Source organism: Syngnathus floridae, chromosome 8 (assembly GCF_059516105.1).
Source record: "Syngnathus floridae isolate MCC-2025c chromosome 8, RoL_Sflo_1.0, whole genome shotgun sequence".
NCBI lineage: Eukaryota > Metazoa > Chordata > Actinopteri > Syngnathiformes > Syngnathidae > Syngnathus > Syngnathus floridae.
In genome coordinates, this window is record NC_142420.1 from 302,239 (window position 1) to 316,536 (window position 14,298).

The 14,298-nt window shown below is 53.4% G+C and overlaps 1 protein-coding gene across 1 annotated transcript in view; it reads right to left on the reverse strand.

The window, feature by feature from the left end:
* The window catches only part of ttn.2 (titin, tandem duplicate 2), a 164,034-nt gene that overhangs the window by 117,245 nt on the left and 32,491 nt on the right, over nucleotides 1-14,298 (reverse strand). The window contains exons 42-63 of the mRNA XM_088382789.1: nucleotides 9,790-13,551; nucleotides 9,053-9,331; nucleotides 8,284-8,847; nucleotides 7,889-8,170; nucleotides 7,238-7,516; nucleotides 6,885-7,166; nucleotides 6,525-6,803; nucleotides 6,090-6,377; nucleotides 5,717-5,995; nucleotides 5,358-5,639; nucleotides 4,945-5,223; nucleotides 4,471-4,749; nucleotides 3,868-4,146; nucleotides 3,488-3,775; nucleotides 3,127-3,405; nucleotides 2,542-2,823; nucleotides 2,182-2,460; nucleotides 1,828-2,106; nucleotides 1,460-1,738; nucleotides 1,075-1,362; nucleotides 714-992; nucleotides 51-332 (exon numbers count right to left, since the gene is read on the reverse strand). Of these exons, the coding sequence (XP_088238915.1) occupies nucleotides 51-332; nucleotides 714-992; nucleotides 1,075-1,362; nucleotides 1,460-1,738; nucleotides 1,828-2,106; nucleotides 2,182-2,460; nucleotides 2,542-2,823; nucleotides 3,127-3,405; nucleotides 3,488-3,775; nucleotides 3,868-4,146; nucleotides 4,471-4,749; nucleotides 4,945-5,223; nucleotides 5,358-5,639; nucleotides 5,717-5,995; nucleotides 6,090-6,377; nucleotides 6,525-6,803; nucleotides 6,885-7,166; nucleotides 7,238-7,516; nucleotides 7,889-8,170; nucleotides 8,284-8,847; nucleotides 9,053-9,331; nucleotides 9,790-13,551 (9,948 nt within the window). The remainder of the gene's footprint in view (nucleotides 1-50; nucleotides 333-713; nucleotides 993-1,074; nucleotides 1,363-1,459; nucleotides 1,739-1,827; nucleotides 2,107-2,181; nucleotides 2,461-2,541; nucleotides 2,824-3,126; nucleotides 3,406-3,487; nucleotides 3,776-3,867; nucleotides 4,147-4,470; nucleotides 4,750-4,944; nucleotides 5,224-5,357; nucleotides 5,640-5,716; nucleotides 5,996-6,089; nucleotides 6,378-6,524; nucleotides 6,804-6,884; nucleotides 7,167-7,237; nucleotides 7,517-7,888; nucleotides 8,171-8,283; nucleotides 8,848-9,052; nucleotides 9,332-9,789; nucleotides 13,552-14,298) is intronic.

Genomic DNA, 14,298 nt, shown 5'->3' on the forward strand with positions numbered 1-14,298 from the left:
AGCTTTAAGGTTTGTGATCACTCACAGGAAGTCAGTGAAAAAAAACCGACCTTTTACAGTAAGCGTGGTGCTACAGCTGACACTGCCGGCGTCGCTAAAAGCTTCGCACGTGTAAACGCCGTCATCGTCGAAGGCAGACGTGTGCAGCTCCAGGGTGGCCACTGAGCCAACAAACGACATGCTGAAGTTGCCGCCGTCCATCAGCTTGGTGTCCTGTTTGTACCAGGTCACCTTGATGGGTCCGGTACCGGTGACCCTGCACTCCAGGCGGAGTGGCTCGCCCCGCTTCACACACTTACTGGCTGGGAGTTTCAGCACAAACTCGGGTGGTTCTGGAAAGGTCAAAACATTAGCATTAGCCGGCGTAACCTCCGAGTTGACTCTGAGTCATCCAGTTCATGGATAACCATGAAAATCGAGTGGAGGCAATTGGACTCGTCTTGGTTGCGCGCCACACTTCAGACTTAGCGGCACCTTCAGACAAACGAGCTCCCTAGAAGTCAAATTAGCCATATTGATGACGCAGCACGGCACAGTGACAAGTGCGGGGAGCTCTTCCTTAGCGAGACCAAGAAAGCAGCTTAACGTGACGTGTGAGGTGGCCGACCACAGCCAGACAGAAGAATAACAGAAGAAATACCCACATGACAACGAAGCAATGCTAACGCCGACCAAACCCCACTAAACATAGCGATGAGAGACAATTGTCCAACCTTTGACCGTCAAGTCGGCGCTGGATCGCACGGAGCCGGCATCGTTGCTGACTTGGCATGAGTAGACGCCGCTCTGGGTGACACCCACAGAGTAGAGCTCCAGGAAACAGGAGAGCCCCTCCAGCCCCATGAGACATGCGGGCCCTGTCATCAGCTCCAAATCATCCTTAAACCACTTGATACTGAAGGGTGGTGTCCCCTTGAAAGTCCCTTTGAAACGCACCGTGGCATTGGGTACGGTGGCCTGGGATTCTGGCATGGTGACAAAGGTGGGCGGTTCTACAGACAGTGAAACGGAGCGGCATATAAAAGCAGCTCCTCAAGTCGAGGATCAAGTCAGCAAGCCAAAACACGGTTTAACCTTTGACTCTCAGGCTTCCGGTGCACTGGCAGCTTCCCGCGGAGTTGCTGAGTTTGCAGGAGTAAGAACCTGCGTCTGAAATCTCTAAGTGCTCAATCTCCACGCACACAGAGTTGTCTTGCTGAATCAGCTTGTGCTTAACCCCGCTGGAGATCTTTCTGCCGTCTTTCTGCCATTCTACAGAGATGGGAATGGACCCGGATATCTTGCAAACCATCTGAACAAAAGAGCCCAAAATCTCCTGCATGTCTCTGAGGGGTTGAATGAAGCTCGGCGGGATGACTTGTTCTGCGACCAGGAGGACAAACACAAAGTCAAGATGCGGTCCAGATGTCAGGGTTAGGGTTAGGGTTAGCTCCTCAGCACCCATGCTCGTTACACCGACCTGAGACAACCACTTGGACAGTGCAACTGCAGCTACTGATGTGGTTGGACGCTTCAAAGACATAGTCGCCCTCGTCCTCTCTCTGCGCTGACTGAATCTTCAGGCTGCTGATGTTGTTCTCAAAGCTCAGCTTGTGCTGCCGGATGGACTGCAGCTCCTTGCCCTCTTTCAGCCAACGCACTTTGAGCTCTGGCGAGCCCGTTACCTTACAGTCCAGGCTGACCGGGTCTCCGGCCGTCACCCTCACCACCTGGGGTTTCTCGGAGATCTGAGGAGGTTCTGCAAGCCAAGCCATTAAAGGCACAAGATTACAGCAGGTCGGGCATAAGACCTGCCTTGAAAGGGAGAGGTTCATGAAGAGGGAATACCTTGGACCGCCAGGGTGGCCACACACTTATCCTGGCCGGCGTCATTCATGGCCTGGCAAGTGTAAGAGCCGCTGTGACCTGCTTCACAGGCAAGGATCCTGAGTGTGGCCAAATGGTTCTCAAACGTTCTCTCCATGTTTGGATCTTCCAAAATCCAGTTGCCGTCCTTTTGCCATTGTACAGAAATGGTTGGGGAGCCGCCCACTGAGCACTCAAAGACCACCTTCTTACCCAGAACACAGGTGGCGTTTTCCATTCTCTTTGTAAATGTCGGCGGTTCTGTTTGAGAAAATTGGCCGTTAATTCTGGCGGCGGCCTCGAGCCTGAGAACATTTCAAAGCCGACGGCACCGACCTTTGAGGCTCAGTACGGCCTTACAACTACAGCTTCCCACCTCGTTGGCTACGGTACACTGGTATTCGCCAACATCGCCCGTGTCACATCTGTTCACCTCCAGGCCCACCGTGTCATTGAGCAGGGAGAGGCCGTGTTTAGCGCTGGCCTTCAGCTCCTTGCCGTCTTTGTGCCACGTGATGTCAAAGGGGGCGGTGCCGGCCAGTTGACAGTTTAGCCAGGCGCCGCTGCCTGTCACAACGCTAGCGGGCATCAGCTCTCGTACAAACACGGGCGGCTCTAACGTGGAGAAACGACAGGGGTCATTCTCCCGGAATTTGGAACCCTAAGACAGCCACTTGGACAGGTGACTGGACTGACCTTTGACCTGCAGTTCCATACTGCAGCTCTCGCTTCCCGCTTCATTGCGAGCTTCGCAGAAATAGGTCCCGCTGTCTTTGACGTCGGTTCCGCACAACTCCAGGGTGGCCAAGGAGTTGACAAAGGTCATCTTGTGGCGACTGTCGGAGCTGATCTCGGAACCCTCCCTGAACCAGTAGATGTCTATCTCGGGAGTGCCGCTCACTTGGCACTCAAAGACTTGACTCTGACCCGGTCGGATCACAGACAAGCGCGCTGGCGTACGCGTGAATTTCGGCGGTTCTGTGGGGGGGAAGCAAGCACACACGTGGCAATCAGAAAGACCTCAAAAGCAAGACTAGAGTTTGCGTTTGAACCCCGCGAATCTCACACGTGCCTATCAGCTCTATCAGCTGCTCAGCCTTGTGAACAATATTTTTAAACTCATTTGAACATAAGCAATTCATTGTGCCACAGCAAAAGTCCTGCTGAGCCCTGTGTTGTCTTTCCTTTGGAGCCAGGTTTGGCTGTTTCTCTTTTGTTTCGATTAAAACAAACAATGGAACAGATGGTTGGATGGAACGGAAAGTAGGTCTGGAGAGGAACCTTTGACGAAGAGTGTGGCTTGGCAGGAGACGGTGCCGACATCGTTGTGAACCTCGCAGACGTAGTCGCCGGAGTCTGAGGTTTTGGCAAAGAAGAGCTCCAAAGAAGTGGAGGTGTTGTCCTTTGTTACCAGGCAGTCGGAGCTGGACAAGATCTCTTTCTGGTTCTTAAACCATTTTGTGGTCAGCGGCGGCGTGCCTGAGACCAAAGCGCTGAAATGGACCTTTGACCCAGGCAGAACGTTCATTGATTCTGGTGGTTCAATAATGCAGGGAGGCTCTGGAAAAAGAGATCAAAAGATTGCGAGCGAGCTCGGCGCCGTGCTTCACCCGACCGGGACGAGAGAGAGAGCGATTCAAACCTTTGACAAACAAGGTGCCCGAGCACTGAGCGCTTCCCGCCTTGTTCTTAGCGATGCAGGCATAGCTTCCGCTATCTTTGCTGTCCAGGTTGGAGATTTCCAGGAAAGCGACATTCTCAAAGAAGGTGCACTTGTGTTTGTCGTCCGTCTGGATCTGCTTTTCGTCTTTGTACCACTGGATGCTGAGGGGCAGTGAGCCAGAGACGACGCATTCGAGATGCGCGAAGGAGCCTTTGATACCTTCGATTTGCTTCAGCTTCCTCGTGAATGTCGGCGCAATGATTTGATCTGACGTGGGAAAAACAAAGAGGTTAGGAATAGCGCGCGCGTCGAGACGGAACCCGGTGCTAACAGATCTGCGACAAATGTTGTCTACTGACCCAAAATGGTGAGCTTCGCCTTGCAAGAACTGCTCCCTACATCGTTTGAAACCTCAAAGGTGTAGTCCCCGTCGTCACTTTTATCGGTTTTATTGATTTTTAGCACAGAGCCGGAGTCCGTGCTTTGTACTTTGTACCGCTGGCCGGAGACCAGTTCATTGCCGGCCTTTAGCCAGCGCACCTTAAGGGGCTTGGTGCCCGAGAACCTGGCCGCCAAGGTGGCCAGGTCTCCGTGAGTCACACTGATGGACTTGGCCTCCTCGGTGACCTTAGCCGGTTCTAAGACGTGAAGGACAAAAGTCAGCAAAGTTTCTCCGGACCCATACGCATCACAACGTCGGAGCAGAAGAAAAGCTCCATTGAGCGCGAGCCTCCACGTTGCCACGAAGACGAGCTGAATTCAGTTGTTGAACGAATGGACTGTGAGGGCTTGCAAACACACCTTACTACTCAACTCTCATGCTTGCTGGCAACTGAATATACGTATCTGAAATACATGCCATACATGTCAAACTGCAATTTGACACTGCCGTCCGTATGTGGTCGAGCTAACCCGGTCGGAGGAGAGTGAACTGCTGAGTTTGAATCTGGAAGACTACTGACCTTTTACGGTCAGAACCGCAGAGCAGGTCTGGCTCCCCGCCTGATTCTGAGCATGGCACGAGAATTTGCCGCCATGCTTGCTGTCAATCCTGGTGATGTGCAGCAGGGCCGTCCGGTCCTTGTACAAAATCTGAATGTTTTCGGCCTCTTTCAGCTCGTAGTTGTCTTTGAACCAGGTGACGGTCATGGGCTCCGAGCCCTTCAGGGTGCATCGCAAGGACACCTCGCTTCCTACCAAGGCACTCACGCTCTCCAGCTTTTGGACAAACGAAGGAGGCTCTACAACAGAATTCATCATCGTGCCTTGTGTTAGACCATTTGGAACAATTCTCCAGCAGCAGAAAGCCATTGGAACACCAAGCGAGAAGCAGCAAAGCTATTCAGAAGAGTTGGGTGACAGTACAACGGCGGCAACGGTCTAGACTAGAGCCTAGGTCCCGAATACAAAGATGATGCGGGATCATCTGAACTGACCTTTGAGAGTGACTCGACATTCGCAAGTGGCCTTCCCCACTTCGTTCTCCACTCTACACTGGTACAAGCCCACGTCTCCCTCTTCCAAAGCCAGCACCTGAAGGGCCACCAGGTCCTCCTTCACCGTGATCCTGTGTTTCTTATCGTTCCTCACCAGCTTTGTGTTTTTGTAAAAGGACACCGCGAATGGGGCCGAACCGGACAATTGGGCCTCCAGCATCATCTCAGACCCCTTCACCGCATCTTTGGATTCCATGAAACGAGCAAACGCCGGGGGCTCTAAAGGAACACAGTCAACATAGAAAATTGAAGGGAAGAATACACATCGCCAGCAGCGATGTTGGCTTACTCCTGCGACACTCTAAACATGGGTCCGGCACGGGAGGTACAGTTTGACTGCAAAGTGGACAAACCTTTGACTGTGACTGTGCTACTGCAAGAGTCGCTGCCAGCCTCACTGGTAGCCATGCACACGTAATTTCCACTGTCATCAACAGTGCACTCGACTATCTCCAGAGAGGCCACCGAATCTACCGAGGTCAATGTGTACTTGGGACTGTGGCTCATCTCCATGCCATCCTTCAGCCACCTGAAGCCTATGACAGGAGTGCCCGTCACTTTGCACTGCAACTTGACCGAGTTGCCGCTGACCACCAGCGCGGTGGCCTCGGGCTTCATCACAAAGACGGGAGGTTCTGAGAGAAGAGGTGAGTGAGGTTTAGGAATCGGGTTAGGGTCAAATGGGCTCATTCGCGCGTATGAAGACGGGCACCTTTGACGAAAACCACCGCGGTGCAGTCCACCTTGCCGGCGTCATTGGACACCTGGCACGTATATTTGGCGGAGTCGCCGGGTTTGACGGAGGAAAGCTCCAGAGTGCTCACGGAGGCTTCTTTCTTGATGAAACAAGAGCCTCCGCTGATCATTTCCCGATCTTCTCTGAACCACTTGACAGACAGCGGAGGGGTTCCAGTAAAAGCGGTCTGAAGGCACACGGTAGTTCCAGGGATAACATCCCGGTCCTCGGGTGTCACTGTGAATAGCGGCGGCTCTGGAGGCCGCGAGCGAGAAGGAAACATGCACTTTACATTTACATCCAGTCAATAAAACGGCGGCGGCGGCGGCGGTGCAAGATGCAATCGCACCTTTGACATAAAGTATGCCGCTGGTTTCTTTCTCGCCGGCTGGATTGGTGGCTCTGCATTTATAGACTCCGGAGTCAGCTTTTTCCAGCTGACTGACGGTTAGCGAGGCAGAACTCTCCTTGAAGTCCGACAGGAATTTGGCTCCGGACTCAATTTCCTGTTCATCTTTGAACCAAGCGATGGTGATGGGTTGGGACCCAGACACCTTACACTCCAGTGAGATGTCGCTGCCAATGTTACCGTCGACCCGTTTTAGGAACTTGGTGAAGGCTGGAGGCATTATACGGTCTGCATATCAAAGGGGAGGGAGGTATGGGGTGTATTAGTCGTTGGGAAAGCAAGCAAAAAGCGACTCGACCGAGGGCTTCACGTTGGATTTGATCAGCTCTCCGTCAGAGTCAATCACACATACTAAGAGGTTACGGCAAAGCGCACCTAGAACTGTCACCGAGCACGTGCACTGGTCTTTCCCGACTTTATTGGTGACCTCCATCTTGTACACTGACGTATCGGCTTTTTCTGCTTTGAGGATCTTCATGGAGACCACGTTGTCCTTCTGGCTCATTTTGTACTTGCGCCCACTGATCATCTCCTTGTCGTCTCGGAACCATTTGACTTTGAGGTCTGGGCTTCCCGAGACGGTGCACTCCAGCGTGGCCGAATCGCCTGCTGTCACGCTGATGGACTCTGCCGGTTCTACAATTTGAGCGGGTTCTGAGACAAGATTGGAGAGACTTTTAGCATTGGCAATTGCGAAGAACAAAGGAGGCTGCACGGAGGAGGATGTCATCTGACCATGGACCGTGAGGGCAGCTTCACATTTCTGTTGCCCAGCTTCGTTCTCGGCATGGCACAGGTATTTGCCGGCGTGGCCGGTGGCCACCACGGCTATGGACAAGATGGCCACATTGTTCTCAAACGTCATAGTGATGTTTGGATCGTCGTCCCTCAGTATTTCAGAGTCCTTCATCCACTTGACCGTGACGGGAGCCGAACCCTTCACGGTTCCCTGGAGCTTGACTGCGTTTCCCAACACCGCCGTGACGCTTTCCACCCTCTTTGCGAAGGTCGGTGGCTCTACGGAGAGATCAAAGCCACGAGAGCTAAGCTAGCGGCCAGGGAGCAATGTTAATGTTTTACCGACCAACCTTTAAGTTTGGCTACGCCCTTGGTGGTGACTTTCCCCACATTGTTGGATATGACACACTGATATTCTCCCATATCTGTACTTTCAAAGGGCTGGATCTCCAGCCTCAACATGGGCTCTTGGGAGATGACCTTGTACTTGTGGTCACTACTGATGGTCTTCTTGTTTTTGGACCAAGTGATCTCAAAGGGAGGGCTTCCCGCGACTTCACACTCCAGCAGAGCGCTGGCGCCCTTCACTGCCTCCACTGTCTGCAGCGCTTTCTTAATGGACGGTGGCTCTGTTACCAGAAGAAGGCAAGCGCATGAGTATACAGAGTTCCCCCTCGGAGCGCTAACAGCAAGGAGAGAAAGATTCCGCCCAATGACACCAAAACAGTCGAGCGGTAGTTGTGACTGTGACTGCGTATTGACGCAAGCTCTGTTTGTAAGGAGTTGCTGCTGCTCTGTGTGTGTGTTAAAGTAGCTACGCAGCGTCACATCCGTGCGGATTTCGGCTCGCCTGTCCATGGCTATTTTAGGATTAAGATAGAGTGACACCCCTCGCTGCTAGGTCTGGAACATGTGCTGCGTAACAGATGGGTTACGTGGCACTGTACGTCACGGGAAAACATTGGCGAGGAAAGCCACGCTGCAAGACGTCTCAGACGAACCTTTGACAGCCACGGCTGCGCTGCAGCTTTCGCTGCCGGCATCATTTGACACCTCGCAGGTGTAGCGACCACTGTCGGTGACAAGAAGGTTCATGATCTCCAAAGTGGCTGTGCCGTTCGCGAAAGACATTTTGTGTTTGTCTCCAGAGCCCAGCTCTCGATCATTCCAGAACCAGTGGATGCGGAGCTCCGGGGAACCTTTGATGGTGCAATGCAAGCGAGCAGCTATTCCTTGCTTCCACGTGATACTTGGGTCCATTTTCTTCACAAAGCTCGGAGGCTCTGCAGGGAGGGAGTGGTTTTGTTTTTGAAGGGGGAAAAAAGTGCTTATATTGGTCAAAGAGAAGAAGCCATGCAAAGTGTTGGCGTCGGCTAACATGTCAGTCAAGGCTTACCTTGAACCGTCACCAGAGCCTCGCAGGAGGAGCGCCCGGCCTCGTTGGAGGCCGTGCACACGTACACGCCAGAGTCCTTCACTTTGGACTTGGCAATTTCGAGAATCGCCTCCCTGTCATCAAAGGACTGCTTACACTCCAGGCTCTGGTGGACCTTCTTACCGTCCCGGCTCCAGGTGACTGTCACACCAGTGTCCTCGTCCACCTGGCACTCCAGCCTCAGCATCTGGTTAACGGCGGCGGACACTGGCTCGAAGTTCTTAATGAATTTGGGCTTGCTGATGACTTTGAGCTCTGTGCTAAAGGTAGCGGCGCCAGCGCTGTTGGACGCCTTGCACAAGTACACTCCCTGGTGGCTGGGCTCAAGATTGGAGATGTGCAGGAAGTACTTGTTCTTCTCGCACCTCATGGCGTAGTGCCCTGACGGTGAGAGGGCTATGTTGTCTTTGTGCCAGACCACCTCTATCGGCGCCGAGCCAGTGAGCGAGCACTGGAACACGGCCGTTTTTCCCATATAGGATGTCACTGGCTCTGGTTTTGATACAAAAAGCGGCGGGTACATTTCTATGGAAAGCAGGTAGAAAAAATCTTAGAAAGCGGAAGGGTGAAAACGACACCTGGCAGCTCACCACTGCAAGAGGCCATTTGTGTCATAACCACACAGATAAGTCCGACTTTGCCCCCAGCCTCCCATCCAAAAATAATTCTCTCTCTCTCTCGCTCTCGCTCTCGCTCTCTCTTTCAATTTGACAGTAAAGTGTCTTCTTACCAGTGACTGCCAGAGAGGCTCCGCAGCTGGCGGCACCAAACTGGTTGGTGGCCTTGCAGCTGAATTCTCCACTGTCAGCTTTAGCGGGGTTCAAGACTTCCAGGGAAGACCCGGTCTGCTGGCTGACGATGCGGTACTTGTCGCTCGGTTTGATCTCCACACCGGACTTGTACCACTTGAAGGTCACACTCGGGGCCTCCTCGATCTCGCACTCAAACCTGGCGTGGCTGCCGACGTTTATCTCCAGAGGGGTGATTCTCTGCCTAAAGATGGGCGGCACTGAGACGCACATGGACAAAGATGATACATGTCAGTGGAACCGTGGCTGGATGGCTTTTGTGGAAAACACACACACACAGGACACAGGTGGAGATGTGATGAAAACAGATAGCAAGAACACAAGCCCCAGGATTGTGAAAGCTGACTTCATGGATTTCATGCTTGGGCTTGGGTTCAGGCTACGGGTGGAAGGATGAGCGCTTTGAAGGCATGCAGACACAAAGTGGAGAATGAACCGGGACAGACCACGGAAGCTGCCCGAAAAGCAGCACCGGGCACCCAGTGGGTGCTGGTCCTGCTCTTCAGACACTCGGTGTGAAAATACACATTGATGAGTTAGAGTGAAATGTGAACAGTCGAAAGACAAATGAAACACGTCTGGGTGGATTAGGAGTGACGCTCAGGGAGCGAAATGGATGAAAAGATGGAACATAGATTGATTGTCCTTGATGTCAAACCTCTTGAGACCACTGTGAGTCTGGAAGACGTTGTCGCTCGTCCGGCTTCATTCTCAGCCTCACAAACATATTCTCCTTGGTGTCTCTCCTTGACAACTTTTCTGATAACCAGCGAGTGCGTGTCGAGCTCCGTCAAACACTTGAACTCATTGCCAGATTGCACCAATTGCCCATTGAAGAACCAGTTCACTCGGGTGACATACTTGATGCTGGCACTAAATGTCACGGCAGCGTCTTCCTCAGCTGTTGCATCTTGCAGAGGAGCGACTATAAGGGGACGTTCTCTCTGTTCGGGCTTGGCCACTGAAATCTCCTCTCTGACCAACTGCTCCATTCTCTCCTCCGTGACGCCCCGAGTCGGTTCGGAGGGGGCAAGCGCCGCAGTCCCTTCGGCTTTGCGTTGGCTCTTCACCTCCTGTCTGGACACCACCACCGACTGCTCAAAATCCACCTGAGCCTCAGTGGACACTTGGACCCGCGATGAAATGGACTGCGCCACCCTCGCTTCCCTGGATTCCTGGACTACGACCCGCTGTTCAGCCGAGGCGCACTCCACCGCCATTTTGGACTCGGTCCTGAGGGCTGCCGCTTGAGATTCAACGGCAGTAAGGTCTACTGAGCTCTCCGCTACGCTCACTGTCTGCACAACAGAGGAGCTGACTTGCTTGGAGCGGGCAGAGGAGACCTGCGCCCGCTGAGGTTTGTCTAGCTGCATGGTGCCTGGCAGATCTGAAGTCAGAACGTGAGCCTCCTGGTGAACAATGGAGTGGAGCGCTGCCTTAAGTTCGCTTCTGAGGTCAGCTGTGCGAGGATATTGGCCCTGGAAAGCCAGTGTGATTTCCAAAGGCGTGCCCGTTGATGTGATCAGGTATGTAAACAACGTGTGCTTGGGTTCTCTCTGAACTTTGACTTCCTGTACTTCTGCCGCCCGGAGCCCGCCGACGACGTCCGCCAACAACACAGCGTGCTCAGTGGCTACTGCAGCCTGAAGCGCATTTCTGAGCTGACGACGTACGCTCACGCTGGATGCTTTTGGCATCTGAAGCACAAACGTCATCTCTTTGGGAAGAGTTGTGCTGTCTTTGGATTCTGGCGCGCGCAGAGACAGTTGGGCTTGCTTAGTAGCGGTGACTTTAGCCGACTCGGACTTGACGATCTCTCGAGAGAGCTCCCCCGTCAGTATTTGCTTTTCGTCCATTATTATCGACTGCCTGACTGATTGGCCTTCCTGGATCTGGACCGCAAAGTCCTGCTGTGCCGCTTCAAGAATGTCACTGCTCTCAGTGCAGCGCTCCTTCTCCTCCACCTGGACCGGCTCTGCGGGAACCTTTGGCTCTACCGTGCTCTTGCAGGTGACTTTGTCTACAGCTCCTAGGCTCTCTGCGTGTCCCGCCTCTATCGCCCGACTCTCAGCTACGCTGGTGAGGTGCATCACATTCCAGCGATCCTCTTTCTGCACCAAGGCTCTCTGCTCCTTAACGTCGGATGTGACTGGCGTCTCTTTGGGCAGTTGCATGGGTTGAAAAGACAGCTGGAGAATGTTCTGAGGCCTGGGCTCAGTTCGAAGCTGAGACTGAACTCCAGTCACAGACAAACTGAGCTCAGAGTGCCGCTCTGCAGTCAGCTGGCGTTTCTCCTCAGAGATAGCCGCGTGACTACGAGCCTTTTCGGCTTTCTGTGTAGCTGTCTGGTGTTGGGGCTTCTCGGTCACAAGAACACCTTCTTTGGGAAGCACCTCGACAGACTGGTTTGACTGGAGGTGAAGCAGAGTAGGGGACTCCTTACTTGGCTTAACAGCAACAGTACTCGCCCTGGTCTCAAACTCGGACGTGTCCTCGCAAACCACTGTCCTCTGCTCGTCCTGGCTGACCGAGTGCAAGACGGTAGGACTTGTCCTGGTCTTCGCCTGCTCTGCGTGGGGTTTCTCGCAAGTGAAACCGGTTTCAGAGGGGAGCAGGTCTTGATCGGTGATAACCTGCAAGTGCAATAGCTGCTCCCCTTCTACTTGGGACTGAATGGATACGGCGCTGTCCAAGGAGGGCAACTGCTGAGAGGACTCGGCCCGAAACGGGTGCTTTACCTCTGCTGTTAGACTCACTTTGGTCACACGGTCCTTACTGAGGAGGGCTGTCTCCTTTGCCGGTGTCTGCATGGAGAAGTCCGTCTCCTTGGCCAGCGTGTGTTTGGATTCGCTAACTGTGGCCTTAACTGGACGACGTTGCTCTCGCTTGACAGAAGTGGTCACAGCAGTGTCGGCCGTCGCTAGCTCAGCGGCGTGACCCTCTGGAAGTGCATATTTCTCGGTAGACTGGGCCGAGTACAAGATTTTGACCCCCTCTTTCACCTTGTAACCTTTCTCCTCCTGCGCCCCAGAGAGCTCTTGGGACTGTTCTTTCATAACTGCCATCTGCGACTCCACCTGATGCCCGCTAACGAGATGCTTGGGCTCTGATCTGGGCTGGATTGACGTGGACTTTCTGTCGGCCAGCGGCTCGGTGCTGGCGGTAACAAGAGGGGTGAGCTCCTCGGCTACGGCCGACATCACTTGCGACCTCTCCTCCCTTCTTGCCTGGAGCTCAGTCACCTCGGGACTCAGGATGCGCTCACAGTGCTGCTCTGTGAGGCCCGGACTCTCCTCAACAGACGATGTGAAAGCCGCCATGTGAAGCTGCTTTTGAGAAACAGCTGAAACTCGAGCCGGGTGGGTTGGCGCCTCCGAAACTCTCTCCTCCACCTCGAGAGACTGGAGCACTGCTGCCTGATGGGTCACCTTCTCACGGTGAACGGTGGCGGCAGAGATATCCAGCTCGGTGAGGGCGCCCACTTGCTCACTGGGAATAACGCGCCGGTCTTCAGTACCGATGGTATATACCATCTGGTCAGAGCTGACCCTGTCCTGGCCCGGGAGGCTGACCTGGAACAAGCGAGACTCGGTAGCCTGTTCTGTCTTGGAGACTTTATAACCTTTTTTCTGGACCACAACCTGCTTTTTGAGAGATTCTCTGAGCACGACCAGCTCCGCTCCACTCGACGCCTCCCCAAACTGGTTGGACGCTTTACACGTGTACATGCCGCTGTCTTCCTGTTTGACATCCTTGATGGTAATGGAGCCAGAGCCGTCTGGGTTAGCTGTAACGGCACACTTGGGGCTTGACTGGATCTCAAAAGTACCCTTGAGCCACTGCACTTTGGGCACCGGATCCCCGACGACTTTGTAATTAAAGCGAACCTCTGTCCCTTCCGAGCAGCTCACGGGTTGGAGCCGCACTGCGAACGTCGGAGGTTTACCTGTATACTGAAACATTTTCTCCACCCACTTCTCTGCCTGGCTGAGGTCCTCCTTTTTCACCTCCAGGTACGCGCTGCTTGTGGTATGGCCGAAGCGGTTGGAGGCGGTGCAGGAATACTCGCCCTCGTACTCTGACGTGACGCGAGTGAGAATTAAGGTAAACTCCTCCTTCTCCTCCACCAGTTTGTACACGGAAGAACTCTTGATGGCTTTGCCATCGCGAGACCACTGAACGGTGGGCTTGGGCGTGCCAGACACTTTGACACTAAAGACGGCGCTCTCTCCGGCGCTGACCGCCACTGGAGCGAGCTGGCTGAGAAACACTGGCTTCTCCTTTTTCTTCTCTATCGTGGAAGAGTAACGTTTGGGCTCTGGCACGAGTTCAAGTGTTTTGGTTTTGTGAGCCAACTGGACACCAGTGTAGTAGGTCTCCTCTTGTTCCTCCACCGTGGTGACAGTCGTGCTAGAACGTTCTGTCGGAAAACATCGAGCAAGAACGAGAAGAAAAAAAAGTCATGTTAGCCAAACAACAAAATGCATGCCGCCCATGTGAAAAGTACCGTAGCGCCGGTCTTGCCACGAGGTAGACGGAAATTTCAGACCAAGATGCAACCCTGTCCCGCAGAGGCACACAATTTGACTACCGTCGTATGGGTTCCATATCGTATCGTGCCACCCTTTTCCTTCATCATAGTTCTTTGATGTTTTGTAGATTCTTTGTATAAGAGGAGGGAGGGAGACGAGCAAAACCAAAACATCCGTTGTTTTCACTGCGCCGACGGCAAACCTCTTGAATCATTCTGGAGATTTTTGGGATTGACCGCGTCAAATAAGTCTTTGCACTTGTTTCTCCCGATTGCAGACAAACGCTTGTGAACACCTCGGAATCACGCATTTTTAGGAATCACTAAAGTTAGTATTGAGTTTTTGAGCTTCCGCAGATACCTTACGATCACTATCGTTAGTTTCCATATTAGCGGTAGTGACAGCGTTAGCCGTGGCAGTAGTTGACGAGTGGTGGTCGGAGCAGGAGTGACGCTGGTGGGAGTGTTTGGGATGAAGGTGGTGCTGGTGGTGGCAGCAGCGGAGTCAAATCCAGGTCCAGAAAATAGAAACCCCGCCACAGTTTGGCCCCAGGTCCTTCTGATCAACCGGCTCCTGAGGAGCTTACCTGCCAGCTTGGTTGAATGGAAGCACCCGTGGGGGAAGCCAAACTGTGG